The following is a 22,981-nucleotide window of genomic DNA, read 5'->3' on the forward strand; positions in this document are numbered from 1 at the left end:
CAGCCAGTCCCCAGTGCCAGCACATGGGGTTGTTTTGTACCAGGTTTATGACGTGCATTTGCATTTATTGAACTCGCCAATGTGTCTGTCTTTCTGTTTCTTTTGCATGTGTGTCTATGGGGAAGTGACATGTGAGAGTGGGGTGGGTACAGCTCCATCCAAATGCCAAAACTCTTCATGGGGTCAAGATCCTGTGGGTAGCCAGAGCAGATCTTGAAGAGATGTTTTCATCTCTGGTTTGAACTGCATGACAGTATTCTCAAGGTCCTTGCTCTAGATGTATAAATACCTCAGGATCAAAGGGAGAATTTTCCACCACTATGTATTTCCCAAGAAATTGTCATGGTACAGTAAGAGAATGAGTATTTCAGGCATTTCTTTCTTCCAGTTCTGTTCTGTGTGGTCAGTAAATCACATGAACTCCCAGGAGCTCATTCTAGGTTCACTTACTCATTTGGGTTTAACTAAGCATCTTCATGTTTCCTAATTAGCTTAATAAATTAATCAGAAGTTCTACAGAGCAAAATCTAAGCTGAACAGCAGTTTTAAGCAATGGGAAGAGACTATGTTTATGTTTACCAAAACTGCTCGGTGCTTTAGTTGCCTGTGAAGGTAACAGAGAGGTTAACATTTGTCACAACTGGTGCCTTGGGCCATGTTCAGGTATCAGCCTCACACAGGCCCTTGGTGGTGTCACTGACTGTTGCTGTACAGGGAGAAACTGAGGCAGAAAGCAAACACTGCCCACCTGTGCCCACAGAGGAGCTGTGGGTCACACATCATTTCTGCCTTTTTTGTCAGAACTGGCAGTTTTGCAGAGCTGCCCACTTGCAAATCTCTTTGTATCAACACTTAAAGCAAGGGATTAAAGAAGCATTAATGTCATCTACAAAGTGTGGTTAGAGACTGTGGCCAGAAAATCAGTGAAGTGCAGAACTTTCCATACACCTGTTCTCTCTGTGTAATTTGTCTTGTGCTCTCAAAGCCCTAGGAATATTATATGCAGTCCAGATTTTTGTACCTGCTGGATGTTTACTTTATTCAGCTCCTTACTGGTTATGTACTGCAGTCTTTAGCAATGGAAAATACAAGCTGAAACAGCTCTTCTTCAATTGGATAAAATAGTTAGGCAATTGTCAGTGGCCTGATAAAGTCTTTGAATAAAGCTGTAGCCAATTTCTGTTTCAAACACTCAGAGGAGTCATTATTTTACTTACAGGCCACTTTTACAGTTGAGCACATGCTGTGTGCTGCTCTTTTACTATGTATAAAGAGGTCTTTGCGCTCCTGGCTTTTCCTTCAGCCTTTTATGTCTTGATTACTTCCATACGTGCAGGGTATTTTGCAGCCTTCTGTGGTGAGAGGGCAGGCAGTCTGGGAATGCATCGTCATAACATCTCCGTCACCACCTCTCATGTGTGTTCCACTGGCTGGTGATTTCTTGCAAATTATTGAATCTGGGTCAAAATTATCTTGCAAAGACACAAGAAATGTAATTTTCAGATCTGGTCTGTCTCATCAAATAATTTCATGAGCATTGGAGCTAATAGAAAGGAAGGAGAAAACTTGGGAGAAAAAAGCAGCCTTAGGGGCAGCTTATTAGATTGGCTTAAATTCATCTGACCCTAGCTAAGTGCTGGGTTGATGAAAGCCTGGAACAGGAAAACTTGACAATCAGGAGGGAAGAAAGGTTAGTGTCACCGTGTGTGTGGAGAATTTATCTCTTCTCAGCAGGTAAATTCTCTGTAACATGTAGTTTATTTAATAATGAGGGTAGAACTGAATATCAATGCTACCCACCAAAATCCAGTGATGATGACAAGTTTCAATGGTCTTGATAATTTGGGTGAAAAGTAAAAAATCCTTAAAATTGGAGATTATGGCAAGGCCAGAAAAAAAGTATTTCTAGCCTTCTTTTTCCTCTCAGAGAGTGCAAAATGCCTGATACCTCTCCATAACTCCTGTCTTACCAGCTCACTTTGCTTAAGAGAGCAGCATCTGGTACAGGCTTTGGTCACTCATCTCACATTAGGTGCTGTTACTTGGATCAGAGTCCTGCAGCTGCTCAGATGGGGAGAACATAACATGTTTTAGTGATGCTGAATTCTTGGTGAGGAGCACTCTGGTGGGAAGGGCATGCAACTTGTTTTGTGCATGAAACTTGTGCACAACTTCCTATTGTATTCCAGCCCTTCAGGTCCTTCCCCGATCCCATTTTCATAAATCTCTGACATTGCTTGTAGATGTGTTTAGGACTCCATTGTTGGAAAGACTGTTCTTTTCAAAATTTCAAATTTCATCACCTAGTTCAGCATTATCATAGGCAGTGCAGGAGTGGAGGAAAAGGCTGATGGTTTTTATCAAAGCTGAATACGAGTTGATAGCATTGTCTTTTGGTGGTTTTGTTTGGCTGGTTTGGTTTGTTTTTTCAATTTAACCCACTTGAACACACCTTACCATTTACTAATATGTGAGAACACATATCAGGAATTAGCACCTGAATAAGCATGTGATGATGAGCTGCTGTGGTCTGTGATAGAAACAGTTCTTGAAGGAACCATGTCTTTTGACTTAAAAGCAAATATACTAATATCTGAGCAAGCACTGGGAAATAAATTAGAACATTTGTTTTGTCTGTGCAAGTTTTTTTTTTAGGCTGCAGTTCTTGTTTAACATTGTTACATTGAAAGGATATAATAGGAGTAATATATTATGGGGAATTGCAGCAATAATAGTGCTCAAATCTTTCATGTTTTTATGAAGTCACTTTAATGCTGATCATTGAGCAGTAGAAAGAGCTGGAAGTCTTGCCAGGAATGCAGAGAAATAAAACCTGTAAAATCTGGCACAGTGAAAGACTTTCAGTACAATATGAATGTTGATACTTTAAAAATCACAAATCATCTTTCTACTAATTTGCTGTAGAGTAAGGTCTCCTCAAGATAAGACTCAGCAGTGCAGTGTAGTTGGCATTTAAAGTATGTCCATCTGCATCTAAACGAGTAGCTCCAAGACAATCAGATTATGCAGTAGTTACTTTGGTGAGAATATCGCCTAAGTGGAATGGAAACTTCATTTTGAGTCTAATATTAGACCCTGCTTTGGAAAATTCCTTTTAAATGATCACAAGCTGGGAATAGCAAAAGAATTTAACTTTCGACAGACAGCATTCACCAAGAATTTGTTTTTAACTGCTTATGTTGGGTCCCTGGGAAAGCAGATGTGAAAAACTTACCAAAGTGAATTGACTTGACCTGATGCAATGTTTATATCAGTAGTTGATAAGTTTTCCTCCCTCGTCTAATTTGTTCAGGATATTTTCATTCTTTAAGCATGAGTAAGTCTGGGTTGAAATAGTTTGAATGCTTGTTAGTCTAATAATCTGAATCTTAAAACAGGCAGACATTATTGCCTATAAAGGGGTCTAAGCAAAGTTGAACTATTTTGGTTGTTTCCACAGTTGGGGATAAGGCTAATTTTTGAGACCAGCAAAGGAGAGTGTGAGACACTGTTTCTTACCTCTTGATAGTTCAGAAAGCATATTGATGTCTGTGTACTTGTACTGCAAAATACCACTTACATTTGGTGGACCCTTTGAATGAATGCTATTATTTATGCAGCTTTACAAAGGACTGGTTTTCAGTGGCAGCTGGGGAAACTGGCAACCAGAGGTATCAAGGCCAGTTTGAAGGGTCATGATGATGATATTCTTACCATCATCATTGCTGTGGCAGAAAGGACTTTAAGAATTCACTGTGAATGATGCACAGCTCAGGAATCTTTAGAACTACTGTTAAATCTCTTCTTTGATTTTTCTCTTTGTTGATCAGACAGTTGCTTTGAACATTTTAATTAATTAAATCCTAAATAACATGCCATCACTCCATATGGGGAATATATAAATAAATTCTTTTTGAGGAAGAGAGGGGAAAATGAGGAGCTGACGGATGGGGCTGACTTCTCCCTAGCTCTATCCTGTCCCTGTGCTTCTGTGGTTTGGTCATTGTTGCTGTTTTTTCCAGGCTTGAGGAAAACATCCATGGGATCTCACTGCAAAGGAGGGCTCCAGCCTGGTCTTCCTCTGCCAATGCATGAGACATGAAGCAGAGCAGCAAGTTAATATGATGAATTCAATGCTAGGGTGACAGTTTTTCTGGGAAAGACATTAGAACAAGCACACTAATCTCTTCAGCTGTCCTTTAGGGCATAAGGTGGATTTATGTGATACAGGAATGTGTATCTCGGACAGAAATCAGATTATGATTTTAAGCATCTGTTAAACTTTGCTCCTTTTTTCATAAAGCCTGACACCAACCTTTTTGTCTTTTTATTTATACCTGTATGTCTCTAGTTCTGCTATAATTTCTGATAATTCAGAAGTTTCTAAAATTGCTGATCTGTCTCCTTGCAGGCAAATCTCACCTGGCTATAGTGCAAAGAGTAAACAATGAAGGAGAAGGGGACCCTTTTTATGAAGTCCTGGGAATTGTCACTTTAGAAGATGTGATTGAAGAGATCATCAAGTCTGAAATTCTGGATGAAACAGATCTATACAGTGAGTAGAAATATTTGCAGTTTGTTTATAGATGAGAAAAAAGACTCCATCCAGTAGCAATTGTATTTATAGCTGTTTTTTGAGAGATGCTATGTTGCTAATTTAAAATCTCAGTAGTCAAATTGTTGAGGAAGTTTTCTTAACAAAATGACCTGCAGATCCCTCAGATGGTGCAAGTAATTTTTGGTTTTGCAGCATGGGAACCTCAGTCCTTTAGGCTTTGTTAATTCAGAAGCAGGACAAGTTTCTTTATTTGATCCTTTTACCAGGAAGGTTTACATCTGCAACAATGACCTCCCACATTTTCCCCTGTTGTCACTCTGCCTCAAGGGCCAGTAGTCCCTGTACTACCATAGTTCAGCAAGAGGCTGGCAAATACCATGCCTCAAGGCAGAGGAATGGAGTCTCTTTAGAATATCTGTCACTCATTGAGAGATGTTGAGAATGGAAAGTCTTCCTCAGGGCTGAAAACCAGCCTGTCCTAAATGCCTTCTCTTTTCATCACTCAGCACAGCTCCTTCCTTCTTTGTGGTAATGTCTGTTGAGAGAGATGATGCTGCAGGTCAACCATTACCTGCAACTTGAGAGATCTGGACCCTTTTCTTTCCCAGATTAAAGCTTGGCCAGTTACCTAAAGTGTCTGCTTCTCCCCCCATCTGCACAATCTGGCCTGTGCATACATGACTTCCTTTCAGTCATTCTTCATCTGTCTGTCTGTGCTTTGATCACTTGATGGCAGATGCTGTTTTTCACTATGTGTTTTTGTGCAGCACAAGGATGTCTCCAGATTCTGTTATAGTAGAAATAATAATTTTAAGTATCTTTAACACTGTTCAACTGTCCTTTGCTTTCTTTCTCTTTCCTCACAGAAGGAATGTTTCTGCAGCATTTGTTCAGGCCAACCCAAGCATCTTCTATCCTCCCTCCAAGCCAAATGCTCAGTGAGCACTTTATACTGTGGGATAGACTTGTTTTTGCCTGAAATGCTTTCTGTACCTAGTCAATATTTTATCAGTGTTTATGTACCCAAGTGATCATGTAAATCACAGTTGTGTTTCACCGTGTGCTGAACAGTCTAATTACTGTATAAATCACAGAAGTCCAGTTATATTGATTTCTTTTCATATCTTCACAAATGAATTGTTGGGCTAATCAGTTACAGCATTATGCTTTTGCAGGCTGAATACAAACTTCTTTTTATACTCCAAAAAGATCCTATCTTTATCTACCTTTGAAATATTTGCATGTATGTATGAGGGAAGACACTGCTTATGCTTTCAATTTCACCCTCTGCCTTGTTTGTTAAGAGAAAACACATAGTCCATGCTATGTTGTTCTTCAGGACAAAAAAAGCTTTGCCCATTAATAGGATGTTAGAGGGCAAGGAAATGAGAATTTAATTTTAATTGTACTGAAGGCTTCCTATATTAACAAAATAGAGCTGGTGAACATTGAGTTTACTTGAAACTGTCATTCCTGGGATAATTTTTTGCTATCAAAAATTCCTCGTTCAGAACAGGAAGAAAACTTCCTAGGCTTCCTGGAAGATGCTGGAAATTTTAGAGGGTGATTCCTGCTAAGTACCATGAGGAACTTATAATTTCTTTATGAAGCACTGGAGATCATTCCACTGTTTAGACTGAAGGATACTATAGCACTAAGGGAGAGAGCAGAAATCCCAAGAAGCTGTGAGTATCACAGGAATGTGAGAGGGTTTGGACTTGGGCAGCCAACCTCCATTTGGTTTGATGATGAGAACATGTATGAGAACATGAGTTTACTGAAAGTACTTTATTGTCCATTATATGTTAAGGCAGGTTATTTTTGGTGTTGATATCACAGTGTCACTGTTAGTAGCCCCACCTCTAATTCTGTTCATTATTATTATGCAGTCTGGCTTGCTCAGCTCAGAGCAAGTCAGCTTGAAACCCTTGGACTGATTTGCTCTGTACTAGGTGTTTACTTTAAAAAAGAGCTTTTGAAAAATTCTGGTAGCATTGTTACACTTTGTTCTGAAGTTTTAAAATTGTTTTGTTTTGCTTTGATGGAAACTTGAAATTTGATGAAATGGCTGACCTTGGGGTTGGAGCTGTGCCTTTCTGTTGTTTCCATGAAAAAACATTTGAACTGTGTTAAGGTGGAAGCAATAGTATATTTACAGTTTCTGCTGAAAGCTGCTTTCACTGCTGAACTCCACAGCTGAATTTCTGCTGGGGTCCAAATAAATGTGTGGTATGTCTTCATATGGTTCTATTGTGCTGTGGCTTGCAGAGATGCTGGGAGCAGGAAAAGTTATTAAATATGTCTGACCCGTCAAGATCTGGGTAGACTGAGTACTTCTGAGAATGAAACTTTGTGCTGGGGGTGCTGAAGGGGTGGAGAGATGATATTTCTGTCATGACACATTTCAGCCCATGTCATGATAAAGAGCTGCCAGTGTGTTTGGCTCTTAGTACTGGAAAGTTGTAGCATTTTTTCATGGTTGGCACACTACAGGAATCTGTCCTGTGCTGCCATGGTCTAGCCATGGTGGGAGAGCATTTCTCAACTTCCTCAGAGGCCCAAGGGAGAAAGCTGTATGTTCTGTGTTAGACTGCACAGACTGCTTGTTCATGTTATGCATCAGGCATCAATGTTTAGCATTGTTACAAGAGGTATCACAACCTAAATTTCATTTTGGCCACTCATCCTCTGGAGTTCTGTGCCTCAGCCCAGAGCTCCTGGTCAGGCTTGTTGCCTAAGAAGGTGAAAGTTAAATATTCCCAGAACCTACTGAAGACGTTTGCAGTATTTGTTGATTTCTCACCAGAAGTTGTAGTGAGAGTATCCCTTGTGCATCTCATTGTTCATGTTGCAGAACCAAACAGCAGCTCAGCCCTCTGTGAGCAGAGATCACTTCAGCATGCCAAGATAACTTCAGTGCCCGCATCTCCATCTCACTTACCGGAGAAAGGACAAGACAGGAAATACCTGGTTCAGATTCAATTATGTTGGTCATGATCCAGTCCTTGGTTCTTCTGTCTTAAAAGAAGCTCAAAAGTTGTTTGGATAGCAAAGAACAATTTAAGACCATCCCTTGCAAAAATAAGCCAAGATAATGCTAGTGCCAATAATGCTTAAGCCATGTGGCTCTGCTATAACCGAATAACATTTTTATTGAGGGAAGATTTTTGAATAAGCTGCCAAGGAAAAAAAATAGGAGGATTTGAAATTGCCCATCGTTTGAGTTAGAGCCTGGGTCTCTTACCTTGATGACCATTATGGACAGAAAGATTTAAGGCATCTTCCCATTGTGTGATGCTGGTCTTATTTTCAGGCACCAGTAGTGCAGTGTAAAGCCTGCAGTGTTACAGCTCTTTAAAAGGAAACGCACAGAGATGTTTCCCTGTCCCAGGGCAAACACTTGTACTTGTGATTTCTGCCTCCCTGAAGAGAACAATGATGAAGCTCCTTGTGAGAAAACACCTCAGATACAGTGCTTTAAAAATAACATTCTCTGAGCATTTCAGAAAAAAACCAGTTTCTATTCTTCTTATCTCTTTCAAGAGGAAGGACCCTAGTGAGAGCTTCTAGGCAACTTTTTTTGCTAATAATTTTCCATTGCTTTGGTATGCATCTTTCCTTTAACTGCAAGTACAGATAAGGTCTGTCTCAAACTATATTCCTAAGGCAGGGATTGTTTTTAGTCTGTAGCCACTCCCTTCAGTGGTTTCTATTCCTGCTTTTGGAAGAGAAACTGCAGTCCCTGATGTAGTCCAAGTCTTGTGTAAAGTACTACTAGGGTAAGAGGCTTCTGCTTTCAAAGAAGAAAAGGACATGGGTCATCATTGTTCTCCATGTCCCTGGGAACAAGTATCTCAAACTTTCTGATTTGCACTGCTCACAGAATACACTTGAGATATCTCAAATAGGCAAATTTCTGTCAGCACAGTATAGCTTTTGAGTCCGTGATAGTTCTGTATTGAAGTGTAGTCCTGGAGCTTCCTGGGAAGCTGAGAATCTGGATGTACTCATGTCTAAAAGACTGAGGGACTTGGGAAAATCTAGAAGCCTGTAAGTTACCAGTATTGTCCATTTCCAAGCCTCAAACTCAACCAGTTTCTGAGCCTTATGTAGTCTGTAGCATTTATTTGATTTGTAAAAAGCTCCAGATCTCAGTGGCTTCCAGTGCATCACTTTAATCATCTCTGCATGTATAACTCAAAATCTGAACAAGCACATGGGAGTAAGTACAGTTTCACAGTGTCAACTTCACCTGCAGCTCTTTGTGTGCCTGCCCAATCCAGTGCCATGAATCAACGTGCCAGAGCTGCCTGCAGTCCCTCAGAAATCCAGTCATTTTGCACCAATTGACAGAGGGGCTGATAGACAAGTAGCTGCAGGTGGTGTCACCAGAGAGGAGCAGCATCTGGCCATCTGAGCAGACACCTCTTCTCCCTGGAACTGATGTATACCATACCTCAGCATACCCAAAGCTGTCCACTTACCTGGTTTCCTAAACATTTTGGGGTATCAGCTCAGGGGGTGGATGGAAATCCCTGTGTTGTTTGTGTCTCTTCTGTGTTGTTTTTCACAAATGGAGATTCCTCACCACAGAGCCTGTTTTAAGACACAGGGGTCCAGGAAGCCAGGATCACTAGCAGGCAAAAATCCATATCTGAATTTCTGAAGCCATTCCTTTACTTTATTCTGGCTTCAGTGCTTGGAAAGTGGCCAGAGATTCCCACTGCCAGCTTTTGCTGAAGTTTGGACAGGACGAAAGAAACTGCATATACCAGGACATTGGGAATACTTCAGCCAAAGGCATGTAGATTTTTCCACAGCTATGCAGAGTCACTGAAGCCAATGGTACAGCAAAAGAAATAAGTTATTGTCTATTTCCTCTCTGTACATGCTGGGAATTTCTAAGGAATGTATATGTAAAAAACAGCTATCCCAGCTATGCTTGTCAAACAACACCTTTTGATGTTCAGTAGTACTGAGCAGGACTTCTTCTCACCGGAAGTGTAACATGCAGAGCTGCTCTGCAGTCAGGTGTTTGCAGGCAGAGACTTTCCCCTGACCAGGATGACAGAGGTGTGACAGAGGCTGGGGTGCCTGGTTGTACAGGGCAGGGCTCCAGGGCTGCACAGCTCCTGATGGTCTGTGCTTTGGGCTGTGTGATGTTGAGCTGGGCTTTGCAGAGGGTTCTGCCTGCACCTCGTGCTCTGTGTGGCCACCCTGGCTGACCACGGCCGGCGCGGTTCATGTTGGACCCCGTTCTAACAGAAATCGCTTCCTTCCTTTCTTCTCCCACCCTCCCTTCCCCAGCTGATAACAAGACGAAAAAGAAAGTAGCTCATCGGGACAGGAAGCAGGACTTCTCTGCCTTCAAGCAGACAGACAGCGAGATGAAGGTTAAAATATCACCGCAGCTCCTCCTGGCAATGCACCGGTTCCTGGCAACAGGCAAGTGCGGGTTATCTCCTTCTGCGTGCCAGAGCCTCGAGGCAGTCTGTCAGCAAAGGCCGGTGAGGTGGGTGGGACAGTACAGGCGGGAAGGGAGGCTGGATTGTGGGGTGACAAATAATGCCACTGTTGTGTTTTTCTTTTTAAATTCTCTCCTCTCCTGTGTTCAGTGTCGGCATGAACCCTCTGAGACATATGCCAGGGGTGGACCAGTAACTTTAAATTGGTCTGAAAGGTAAGGATGAATGCCAAGTGCCGCACTGCATGTCTAGAGTCCGTCAGATTAACGACTAGCAAGTACACCCCATTAGGAAGAGCTCAGGGAACAAAGCAAAGAGGACTCGATACCACTGGCCAGCTGGCTGTAATTGCACTCTGGCGCCTTCTCCAGAAAGAGATGCTGGACTTTTTGCAGGAAGGTCTAAACCTGTTCCATGAGACTTTATGACTCCAAGTGAAAAACTCTCCTGACACATTTAATGCAGACTGCACAGGTGGTTGAACTGTACTCTTTAAAATGGATTTCTGTCTGGCTTGTGTGACCTCCGTTGATGACTTCAGAGGTTTCAGAGGACAGTTGTCTCCATCTCAGAACACCTTGATGTTTTAGCCCTTGGGTGGGCAGTCTGGCAGAAAGACCAGGGCCTTGAATGGTTTCTTGCAGCTGGTATTATCTTTCGTCGTAAACTTGGTCCTTTCACCTCAGAGATGAGGCCTTTAAACAGGAGAGCTTGTGGAAAAATACCTTCCTATTGCTTGTGCTGTCTCTCTTTGACATATAAAGACGTGCCACATGCAGGCCTTTCAGACGGTCATCTTTGCTGCCATGTTCAACATACATTTATGGGTGGAAAATTATAAAGTTGCTTTGTCTGAAGTTTGCCAGCTCCACTTGGAAGTTAGTACTTCCCCTCCTCTAAGATGCAGTAACTGCCTGCCTAGATGCTCCTAGTCTGTCTTCATGCTTTATTTTGCCTCTGTGACTTGAAAGAAATATGTACATGATCGGTTATCACATCTCAGCTGAGGGGCAGTAATTCCTTAGACGGCTCGGACTCCTACAGCTCATGTGCACATGAGCGTGTCCTTGGTGAAAGGAAGCAGTTCAACAGGAAGAAGTGGATTTAACAGCAAGCAAGGCGTTGTTCATGTAGTGTACAAGATTCGGTGGAGTTCCATAAGCACCTGCTCAACAGACATAGTCTTACAGTGCTGCTTCTCTACTTGTTTTGTGGATGAAAGGATTGTGTAGCTTAAACACAGGTCTGTCGGTGAAGCCACTGCTAAAAAAGATGAAAGCTACAGTTCTGGTTTCTCTGTTCTAAATTGAGAATAGTATCTTTAGCAGATGATGGGCTGTCAATGGTCCTGTTCTGAAATGAGGTGTTGAGAAAGTTGATCAATTTGCATGTGTCATTCTCGTCGTCCCTGGCTTACCTCTCCCACACAAGGATGAGCTTTGCTGCTTCAAACAGCTCCTGTTGGAAACACTGAAGATCAAGTGGATAGGGATTGTGTTCTGTGTGTCGGGCATTAATCCCACATGGCTTGAACTGACCTGTACTTTCTCACTTTGAGTAACTCTTCCCATATGAACCATGGCAGCCCCAGTTGTGTCTTATTTGTGTAGAGCATCTCTCTAGAGCAACTTTATAAGCCCCAAGCAGTAATTAATTGATTAATTAATTTTATTTTAATAAAGTGCAATGACTTCAATAAAAATGCAGTGACTTCCATAGCTTTTAGGGAAGGAAAAAACAAATACAGAGGTTCTCTGTGCCCCAACTTTGAAGCTTTTCCATTTATACAACTCCGTGACTCAGAACTCTCAAGAGGGGAAGACCATCTTTTTCTTTTCCCTTTCAGATGAAGACATGATTTTTGGTTGTTTTGAAAAATGCTTCAGTAATGGAAGTTGGGGTGTTACTCTTTTTCCCCCCCTTTTACAAATCTAACAGTCTCAAAAGACAGGAAACCTGCAGTTCCATAATGGACCTCTCTGCATCTGTGTGTCTTTCATAGGCAAATGCTTATTAACGAGTATTGCTAACTTCTTGCCAGGCATATGAGGTGTAATGCCAAGTTGTATCTTGTGTTATAGAAGTAGAAGCATTTGGTCCATCCCAGATGTCAGAGAAGATCCTTCTCAGGCTGCTAAAACATCCCAACGTGATCCAGGAGCTGAAATATGATGAGAAGAACAAGAAAGCCCCAGAACACTACCTCTACCAGCGAAACAAGCCCGTCGACTACTTTGTTCTCATTTTACAGGTCAGACATGTGCTTGTGTAGATATGTGCAAAACCTTTTATCTCCTCATATATCCCCTTCTATACCTCTTCCAGGTGTTGAAGTTTGTCTTCTTTCAAACATGGGAGGGGAACTATGGCTCCTGGGAACTGCTCCTGCCTCCGTTATGACCTTGGCAGCCTTGAAGAGCTCACTCAGCTGCTTTCACCCTCAGTTAAAGCAGTTGTGAAGGATAGAAAGCACTTCTCACTTTGTCATCTGCCCAAAGTTACTTATGCCTTCACTATCCCAAGGGTAGACAGTGCAAAGGGATCCCCATTGGCATTACTTGGAAAATAAGGGTGCAGAAAATGCCACGTCATAGGAATTTTGCCAGCATACTTTATCTGTTGTGCCTTTTCCTTTTGCAAAAGGAGGCATGGGGGTTTGATGGTTTAGAGAAATGACATTTTTCTGTGCAGTTTTGAAGTCTGTACCTGAGGTGTAGTGAGAAGCACAAGTTTCAGTGGGGGCCTTGTGCCGTCTGAACTGATGTCACCTCCAGCTACAGCCCAGCAGAATGCAGACCCTGGGAACCCTCCCATCCACGCCTTTATCCTGTCCTGAGATCCCTGTGCTTGTGTAGCTTTTAGATTGGAGCCCTGGGTGGTGTGGGAGGACTGCTGGCATCTCCCAGGTTTTGTTACTAGTCAGCAATGGTTGAATGGCTAAAGTAAAGCTTTCCACAGAAATTTAGTTTCTATCTACCACCATTTAAATGGGAATAGTCCTTTCAGAGAGATTTTGCTGGAAAGGTTCTTCTCTGTCCTGCACAACTGAAAATCAGTTTTGGTTGTAAAAGCACAGGCATTGTAGCTGAAACTATAACACAGGGCATGAAATCCTAACATGGCCTTTAAGATAGAAAAGGGAAGTGCACGAGTTTAAACACTCTGTGCTAAACAGCTATGAGAGCCCTGGGATATTATATTGTGGATGCACCATAATTCTGATATTAAAAAAATTCTTTTTTCAAGAGTTTGAAGTGGTAGCACTTTAACTGCTCTTGCTTACATGCTGAATTGTTACAATCTGACATATTCCAGAGGCAAGATAATCCTCCTGATGTAATGCTGCAAAGATGTAAATGGAGGACATGGGAATGAACAATCAGTTCTTCCTGTCCTATTTTGCAATCAATAAATATTTAGCAAACACAACATGCCGGGTCTATAATGCATTCAGAAAAGTGAGTGTTGCAGTAAATACATACCACAAAAATGGCAACGAGGTTGATTCTGCCAGGATCAGGAGGGGATAAATGCTCTGCTTTTGTTATTTAAATGGACTTGGACTTATTCTCTCACACTGAGGGACCAAGAATGCCTTCACAGTAAATGCATGCCAGTAAACAATTAAATGTATATTCTTCTTGTGTGTACCCAGTCTTTGCCTGGGTGACAAAATTGTACCTTTTGGAAGGCTTATAATGAAGAAATAAGCTACTTTTGTTTCATAGAGTGAAATTGGTTTTAAAAGGGATTTATATGAAGCTGTTGCTTGTGATAACAGGAAAGTGGATTTGTGAGGGCACTCTTTTCCTGCTAGGCAGATTTTGTTTTTTTTCTCATCTGGGACAGTTAGATAAACTGAATTGGTATTGAGGCTCATGCAGGTTGAGATCACTATTACCTTTCTGTGCCCTTGTCCAGTACTGTAAACTTATAGGCATGATTATTTGTTTTAAGAGGGCCTTAATGAAATAAACACTTGGAAATAAATTCTACTTTTTGGCCTCATTTTCACCCAGTTGTGTTCAGATTATGTTTAGTCTTCTTAGTACACCTAGGATGCACAGTCTGTCTCCCCTTCCCAGCTTAGCCAGAGGAAAAGCATTGCAGGTAATTATGTTGTTTGCCTGAAATTCCAAATTTTTTGTGGTTCAGCCTGAAAGCTGGATGAGATCTCTTCTGTCTGCAGTGGTGTGCTGCAGACAGAAGAGATCACTCATCCTTACTGCTCAGTGCAGTAAGGATGGGTGAACATGAAAAACAGGCCCCACTGAAAAGACAATTATTTTTGGCTACTTGTGTACCAAAATGACTGGGATGTTTTACAGCTATGTTTGATGTGGTGGGTTCTGTTCTGGAGTCCTGTGTAGGACATAATGTTATACATTTGGTTGAGCCTACATCAGAAACAGGTGTGCTTGCATGGTAGTGTAGTTTTGTACAGCTTGGGAAGCACTGAGGGTCTTTTGTAGGCAAGACTCTGCAAAAGGGCAGGATCTTAAGGGTGCTGGGATCTGTAGAACTGCTAGAAATTGAGAAGGCCAAAATAGCTCCAAGGCTACTCCTTCAGGAATAATGGCCTTATTTCTGTGGGAATCTCATCAGTGTAGGCAGCCAGCCTCCTCACACCTTATCTCCCATCTCCCTTTCTGTGTTTGTCTTAGTAGGAATTCTGTGTGGATGTTAGCTGTGCCCCAAAATGTCTAGGTGCTTCAAGATCCCGGATGACTGTGCTACATTTAAGCTTGTTGTGCTACTGGGGGAATATTTTTTCACTTTACAGTAAAGGAGAACAGTCTGATAACTTGGAGCAGAGCAATAGTACCAACCAAAGCTGTGTGGTGATCCTGATCCTGCTCCTCTGCAGAGGCTTCTGCTGGCCACAAGGCATCAAAGAGCAGGACAGCTCAGGGCACAAATGCCTGTTGCCCTTTGGGGTCTATCCACTGTTACAAACTGCAGGGACCATGACACTGCTTAGAGGTGTCAGGCAACACTATCTTTCCGGGCTCAGGTCTGATCTTGTGCCTTGAGACCCATGGTCCCTTTCAATTGAAGCTCTCTCTCCTTTTCCTTAACAGGGGAAAGTAGAAGTGGAGGCTGGGAAAGAGGGGATGAAGTTTGAAGCTGGTGCTTTTTCCTACTATGGGGTGATGGCCCTCACAGCATCACCAGGTATGTCCTCTTATCTTCTGCTTCTGGAACAGTCTAAACTCCTGCACAGCCCTGCCCTGCTGTGTCTGTGGGACTGATGGGACTGGCACCTCCTTGCCAGCACAGCCTGCCTCAGGGTCCCTGGGGGGACTGGCCGGTGGCAACGCTAGCATTGACTCCAGGACCCATCAGCTTGGGTTTGCCAGCTCCCAGAGGATGTGAGTGTTGGCTTTAGCAAGGGATAAAGTGCTGGTACTGGTGGAAAGCCTTACAGTTTTGCTTGTGCCAGGGTAACAGGGAGTGAATTACTGGGAATAAATAATTAGTGGCAGAGGGACATCTAGTGGTGTGAGGAGCAGCCGCCCGGTTAGCTTGGGGACAGAAATGGGTTCTGTTTACCAGTCTTGTGCCTAAAGCTGTCTGGAGAGAAAGGATGGAGCAATGCCAGAAAAGCAATTGCTCCTGTCAGCTTGTGTGGAAATGTACCTGAGAAATCAGTGAGGGGGAAGAGGTGGTGTCTGAGGGTGAGTGTGAGCCACCTCCCAGCACACAAGTGGTAGCTGCACGAGCCACCACATAACTGGCAAAGGCCAGGGAATTCTCATGTAATTCACCAATTATTTCAGCTACATTTCAGCATTTGGTGATGTATTTGATTGCCAGCAGTGTCACCACATAGGTCTTGCCCTCAGCTGGAAATGTACAGCCCTGCTGGGTGAGCTGGGGCACTGGAGCTGGTGTTGGCCTTCTGCTGACACAGAGCCACTTGTTCAGCTCCAGAGAGAGATGTTTCTCATGCTGAAATTGTGTCCTGTCACAGCAGGGTTTACATTCCACTTGAGAGGCAGCTTGTTTTAATTGTACACTCAGGAGTGCTCCTTTACATCTGTGTAACTGTGTGTATGTACACTATCAAATTGTGGTGGAATGGAGATGGTTTTGTGAGTTATGAGTGTAACCTTTAGACTCTACAACCAGCAGCAGTTCTCTGGACCTCTGTGAGCTCACTTTTCCTTATTTATGTGCACCTTAATTTAGTCAGTAGCTTATACTTTTTGAGATTTGAGGGATTTTAAAGCATGCAGAGCACTGGTTGGATTTTATCTCAGTAATAGCAGCCATGTTCATGAGGAATTGTAAAACATGTACAACTGCATCATACCCTCAGCTTTTGCAATATGGGCCAGGCATGGAGCCTGGGTGGTCAGGCATGGTCATGTCTACCAGGCTTACACTTGGAAATCACCTGTGGCATCTCTGTTTTGCCAGTGTTGTTCAGTTTGAATGTTTTCATGTGTTGTTGGGTTTTGGGTTGTTTGTTTTTTGTTTTTTTTTCCTGTTCCTAACCCTCCCCACAACCACTCCAGTTGCCCCAAGTTCTATCAGGTCAAATGGTGTCCTCTTTATATCCCCTGAAATCCATCTTTAATTTCTCCATGTGGTACTTAGGAATATGCACTATTGTAAAGTAATCTTGGCCAATCTTGAAATTACCTTCAACTGGTTGGCTTTGGATTTTTTTGTTTTGTTTTGTTTTTGGGTTGGTTTTTTTTTTACCTGTAACAAATCCCTCATTTTGTTGCATTTGCCTCCAGGTTCAGGGAATTTGTTATGTGATGTCTTGTGGCATCCTGAGATTTCTGTTGAGATCAGCTCATAAAAATAAGTTCCTGTTGCTGTGTGTAGACAGTAAAGTTCAGGGAAAGTATAAGTTATTGTGGAATGAAAGAAAACTCCTTCTCTTCTGTAGGCCCTAAATAAATTACACATGCTTGCGCTCCTCACCTAGAAGATTAATCCACTAACAGTGGAGTAAAACACTAAAATCAAAAACAAAAAACCAAAATAATCCCACAAACAAACAAAACCAACGAAAATAAACAAACAAAAAAACTAAAAAAAGAATTAAGCTTTTTTTCTTTAACTGCAGCTGGGGAGGGATTTGCTGTAATGGTGAGCAGTACAGTACCATCCCAACAGGGATAAACTTGGAGAATCACAGCCTTACATTATATTCTACTGGAAACTTGAAGAACTATGAAGTATCTTATGGCTTTATTTTTGTTATTTGGCTTCCATAAGGAAGAGCACCCCTGAATGTTTTCTGGCTTATTTTAATCCTTACCTTCCAGGCTGCAGTGGGCACCACTGCTCCTTTTGAACTATTTCAAAACATGAGCCTACCTTGATGGACTGTTTGGTGCTGGATAGTCATTTAAAACAGCAAGTGAAAATTATTCACTTCATTCCAATTCCTTGGTCTTGTTTTTTAGTTCATTTCTAAATTTGATTGCGTTTTTTGGTTTTGCTTTTGTTTTAACCCTTTGCTTTTTCAGAGTTGATTTGCACTTCTGGTTTTAGTTCGTCAGTTTGTCAGCTGGCTCCTTCCCCTGTCGAGTGTGGATAGCTGCCGCCTTTCTGGCCGTGATCTCATCCTTTTTCTCTCCCTCTTCTAGTTCCCTTGTCCCTGTCTCGTACCTTTGTTGTCAGCAGAACAGAGTTGTTAGCAGCAGGTTCTCCAGGTAAATCTGCATGCTTCTATTTTCACCATTCTTGTGACTGCCCTGATGCCATAAAAAGTCAGCTGCAGTCTGTATTTGTCTGACCCCTTTGCTCATTAGGGAGAAGTCCAGCACAGAGTTGTGCCTCACAGGTAGGTATCCTGAAGTTTTGTTTATGGGGACTGGTCAATCATCAAAATGGGAAGAACTAAAAACACTTTTAAGAAAATGTGCTTGGTAATGTGTGCTTGTTCTTTTTTCTCATATGGATGCTGGTGGAAAATTAGGAGGGGAGATTTTTTAGAAGAATGTATTCTCCCCTAAGCTGAGGCATAAAAAATTCCAAAGAGAATGCATTTGACAGAGGAGAATGAATGCTGCTAAACTGCCATAAAAGGAAAACTTATTTAATGAAAGTATTTTATATTCTCATATGGGGAAATTCTATGGTTTGTGTACAGTCTGGCCATTTCAATTCCTGGAAAGCTTTGAGCTTTCTCTCAGGGAGGTTAATGCCAGGGACCAGCACAGTGATCTGCCGAGTGGATGGATTTGCAGTGGAATGCACAAGAAGGTTGTGGGAGGACTTTCTGGTTCCTGTTGTGCTTTCCTTGCTGTATCACCAAGCTGACTGGCACAGAAATTCCTTGGGAGAGCAGAGATCAGCAAGAGAACAAACTGGGCCAAAAAGAGCTCTGAGATGTGGTTGAGAAATTGTAAATTGAGAAGCATCAAGAACTGAGCTTAGCAGACACTGTATGCATGGAATGGTTGGGAAAAATGGAAACCCATCAAGAAAGTCTGTAGGAAAGCAGAATCTTAAAATAGTTTGAGCCACAGTGAGCATATGTCTTCCTTTTAAAGTTTTTTCATTTTTTTTTCAATCTTTCCCCAGAACTAAAAGCAAACAAGATAATGATATGCATATTTAAGTGAAACATCTCTTAAACATTAATACATATCATGCATTTTATACACTTTCACCATCTGCTTCCTGCATTTCACCCTCTTTCTTTAACTTTAGAAAATGTATTTCATCGTTGGTCCCTAAATTATCTTCATGCACATTCTGAACAAACTACAGGTTGTTTCCTTGCAGAGGATTTTTTTTTCCCTGCCCTGTTAGTTTCCTGCTGCAAAACACCAAAGAAGGGGGAGAAATTTATTCTTTCTTTGATGGAAGTACCTTATGGCTCTCCTTTAGGCTTGGCAACTTTGATCATCTTTCTTCACTTGGTTCTTTTGTTTTGCCTAGTCTTCTTTTTTACTTTTATTTTTCCTTTTCCATTCTACAAATAAATATGTACTTTGCCCAGGTTGTTTCCAGTATAAATGCCGTGCATACTTTCATAGCTTTTCCCCCAGTTAAATAAAAAAAAGTTACAAAAAATAAACAAGGGAAAATAATAGTGTGAAGAATCTCCTTTGTAAGGAATTGATAGTGTAAGCCTGGTCACTGTGGCAATGTGGTACCAGTTTTGATGAAACTCAGACCTTTTGTGGGGTGCTTATGAAAATAATCCTGTTGTTTAAACACAAATTCATAATACACTTGTACTGATGTCCATCTTGTGGCTTGTGCTCTTTATCCTCTGTATAGAAAGGTGAGGAGTGTGGGAAAGCCTGAGTAGAGAAGCTCTAACGTGAACCTGCCTGGTATTTGTCGTCTGTTCTTTCTGTACCCTTTCCTCTTCATGATCTTCTCTTCTCTCTCCCTGAACTGAATGCAATCCAGAAATCTTGTTGTTTCCCTCACATTTTTAGAAATCATATCTTTTTGTTCTATCCTTTTGTCTCACCTCTCCCTTATTTTTTTTCTTCTTATAATGCTTTGCTGTGTTGCTCTATATCCTTTGTTTATTAGTAATGTACTATAAGATCCCTGGTGGAAAGAAAAGGCAGATGCAAGTCACACTAGTATAAAGTTGCTCCAGATGGAAGCCTTTATCCCAAGCAGCAGCAATGCTGTTCTTGTCACACACAGCCAAATTTTGTGTGTACAGGTGGGAAGGAGGACAAATTCATCCAACCTTCCCAGTTCCTTGTTCTGCAGTGGGAATTTCAGCATCAAGCCCTGTGTGCAGGTAGGGTTTTGGCTCCTGGCAGCAGTTATTGCAGCCTGCTGTGGCTTTCAAGCTGGCAAGTTGGCACAGAGGAAAACCTTGCAAGGCTCTGAGTGCTTCCCCCCAAGCCTGCACTTGTTGTTGCCATAGGGACCTGCACTAATTCCATAGTGCAGAAATGGTGGGGAAATTATCAAGCTGTCAGAACCTGTATTTTTTTTTGTGCCTCTTTTTAAAATGGCCAAGAAGGACAACATCAGAAGGATTGTGAGTGGGAATAAGAATCAGGGCAATTCTGCATTCCAAAGTGTTAGGTATAGGAAAGGCTGGATTCAGGCTGTGGAACAGGCTGTGTCATTTGGACAAGGAGATATTATATTTTTAGTGATTAGGTGGCAGAGGTAGGGTTAAATTTAAGGGAGGTTTTTCGATTTTTTTTAAGAAATAAAATTATATGTAGAAAAGTCTTCAAAAAAGAATTTGAAAGCTTTTTAAGGGTATTTTTGTTGATTTGCTCAAAGAGACTTTGTATCCTAAGATTATATGAAAATGATCTTTCAGCTTGAGAATGGGGATCGTGTAGTGAGTAGAATAGTTTACATCAAGTTTGAGTTTGGGCTGGCTGAATGAGTTTTAAGTGCATTAAGATACAAAAATTCTCTGGTCCCAAAGATAGTTCTTTGATCAGTATGTACTGTGTGTGTGCCCAGGGAGCAGCCCTTCTGCAGGAGGGAGTCTCTCTTAGGATAGAGAGTCCTTCTATCTTCTGGGTCACTGTGTGGGTGGAAGCCGTGGATGCAGAATGTCTCTGGTGTCCCAAAAGCACGTTTGCTTTGGATAGACCATGTCCAGTCACACTCACAGGGGACAGTTGCAAGGTCTTCAAGTGAAACCCTGCGGGACTTAAAGGCCAGTGGTGGAAAATGATGTCTGTAGGGTTCTCTTTTCCTGGACACAGATTTTTCTCTGTAGTGTGGACTATTTTGTCTGTGTCACCGGCTGGCATGGAGTTTGCTTTCCTTCACTGAGGTTTTGCCACTTCAAGCACTGAGAGGAAATGCTGAAGTAATTGTCATGTGCACTGCACTCTGGTCCACTGAAGACTGTTACTCCTACTGAAAATGTCTGCTCTAGCTGAAAGAGCAAGGCATATGTAGGTTTCAGATGAAATAAAAGGGGGTAAGGTTCGGCTGGGACTGACTGTGGATGAAAGTAACAATGATTAAGAAAGCAAATACATTAAGCGTGATCTGACTATCAAGAGCTCCTGTAAGGGAGCCTTGGGAAGTTACCTTTCTAGTGGTAGTTTCTGCTCATCAGATGAAGCACTGTGTTCTCAGGGCATGTCTGTTGCAGTATAAACAACTACAGGTTTGTTTAGGGCATACTCAGTGATGCTGCCTACCAGCTCTGGACTGAAAATGTACCATTTTCCACGGTAATTTGGTTGTTTAGCCACATATCTACTTATGAATGGATTAAGCATTTGCAGTTTAGTTATGTTACATCACAATTTATTATGTCCCTTTGAAGCTGGTGACTTTAAAAGTTTTCTATGTGATTTAAGAAATCTCTTGCTCTTGCCTGTTTCTTAGCTGAAAACAAGTCTCCACCTCGGCCCTGTGGCTTGAATCACTCAGACTCTTTAAACCGGAGCGATCGCATCGACGCCGTGACCCCGACGTTAGGGAGCAGCAACAACCAGCTGAACGCCTCCTTCCTCCAAGTGTATGTTCCAGACTACTCAGTGAAAGCCCTCACAGACATTCAGTTTGTCAAGGTAGGAAAAAAGCTAGAAAGACCCCGCTGGAAAGTCGGGCTTGTCTAGTAGGATGGAGAGCCTGGGGAAGGGAATTCTCTCTAAATTCTTCTGTGAGTAAATAGCATTGTGAAAGCAGCTGTTTAAAGTTACTTTAAACTACTTTTTTTCCAATATCTGCTGTCCACTGATTTGTCTTCACCGTTCTTCTCATTTGGACTTGTAAGTAGGCTGGTCACATAATTTTCTGGATTTCAGGTCCTTTGAGGAAATACTATAAAAATAACCTCTCTGCTTTTAGTCAAACCTATCCTCGTGAAGCTTTTGGACCCATCTGAAATGGAGACCCTTCGTTATCAGACTGTCCTTTTCTAAAGGATGAGACCTTTACTGTTGGTTGCAGTTTTTATTCACTTCTGATTTTGGTTTCAGTTTGCGGTTCTTGATCTTACTTTCCGACTTGCCATCCTTCTTCTGCTTGGAGAAGTCTTGGACATTTCTCTTTATCTTAACTTCACATGTGTTAGGCTCATGTCTCATACTACCAGTGAGTTGCTGCATGAAATACAGCTCTGTCCCCCAGCATGGAGCATCCCACGCTGAAATGTGTGCGAGTCCTGTGGGAGAGGAGATCTAGCTGAGCTGAGGAACAGCTAATGCTGGCAGCAATTCCAGCCCAGCTGGGAGTCCAGGGAAGCTGATGTCCCGTGGCCAGAAGTTGACATTGATGCTTTTCTTAAATTAAGTGCATGTTCACAGTTTGTTTGTATGCAACTCAAGCGATTTGTGAACTTAACTTCTGTTAGTTAATTCAATGTTAAGAATGTGGAATAGCATAAACTTACCAGAATGCTAAACTGAGTACTCTGTAGCTAAATTTTAAAAGGAGAGTAAAGTCTTGCTGTCAAAACTTTGAGATGCAAGCACACTGGTCAATGGTTCAATCCTTCAAGGGTTACATCAGTAGATGTTTATCACTGGGCAGTTGATTCTCACTACAGATTTCAATGGCTAATCTGCTGTACAGAGCAGCTGCTCACCCTATGCTGGTTTATGGGAAGTCCTTCCAAATCTCACTGTGTTCATACTGAGGCTAATGAATGGTAAACTGTCCTGGTATCTCTGCAGACAGACTTGCACACCTCTTCTTGCATCACTCTGCTTTACACATAGGTCAGAGTACTCAACATTAGTGTTTTCACTGTGCCACATGGTCATTCATTCAATTACTACCTTGTAAAACTGGGATTGTGACCTGCTTATGCATGTTTGAATTTTGCTTTTGGAGTTCTGACCTGGTCCATCTGACTCTGTCCATTTCTAGTCGCTTTCTTGTGTTACTACTGAAATTTACAGTTTTCTAAAAGTAATTTCATCTCTTCCACCTTCCTGCCTGCCAAGATCACCCACTGCTGTGGGCTCATGGGGCTGCCAGTGCACATGCATCCTGCTGCCTGTCCTGGCTGAGAAGGTTGGCCTGG

General features: G+C 42.0%; 1 protein-coding gene across 1 annotated transcript in view; it reads left to right on the forward strand.

The window, feature by feature from the left end:
* Positions 1–22,981, forward strand: part of CNNM2 (cyclin and CBS domain divalent metal cation transport mediator 2) — a 114,846-nt gene that overhangs the window by 83,130 nt on the left and 8,735 nt on the right. The window contains exons 2-7 of the mRNA XM_009087216.4: positions 4,412–4,555; positions 9,866–10,003; positions 12,105–12,274; positions 15,105–15,198; positions 17,634–17,699; positions 21,337–21,521. Of these exons, the coding sequence (XP_009085464.3) occupies positions 4,412–4,555; positions 9,866–10,003; positions 12,105–12,274; positions 15,105–15,198; positions 17,634–17,699; positions 21,337–21,521 (797 nt within the window). The remainder of the gene's footprint in view (positions 1–4,411; positions 4,556–9,865; positions 10,004–12,104; positions 12,275–15,104; positions 15,199–17,633; positions 17,700–21,336; positions 21,522–22,981) is intronic.

This window comes from Serinus canaria, chromosome 6, assembly GCF_022539315.1.
Source record: "Serinus canaria isolate serCan28SL12 chromosome 6, serCan2020, whole genome shotgun sequence".
In the NCBI taxonomy this organism is placed as follows: Eukaryota; Metazoa; Chordata; class Aves; order Passeriformes; family Fringillidae; genus Serinus; species Serinus canaria.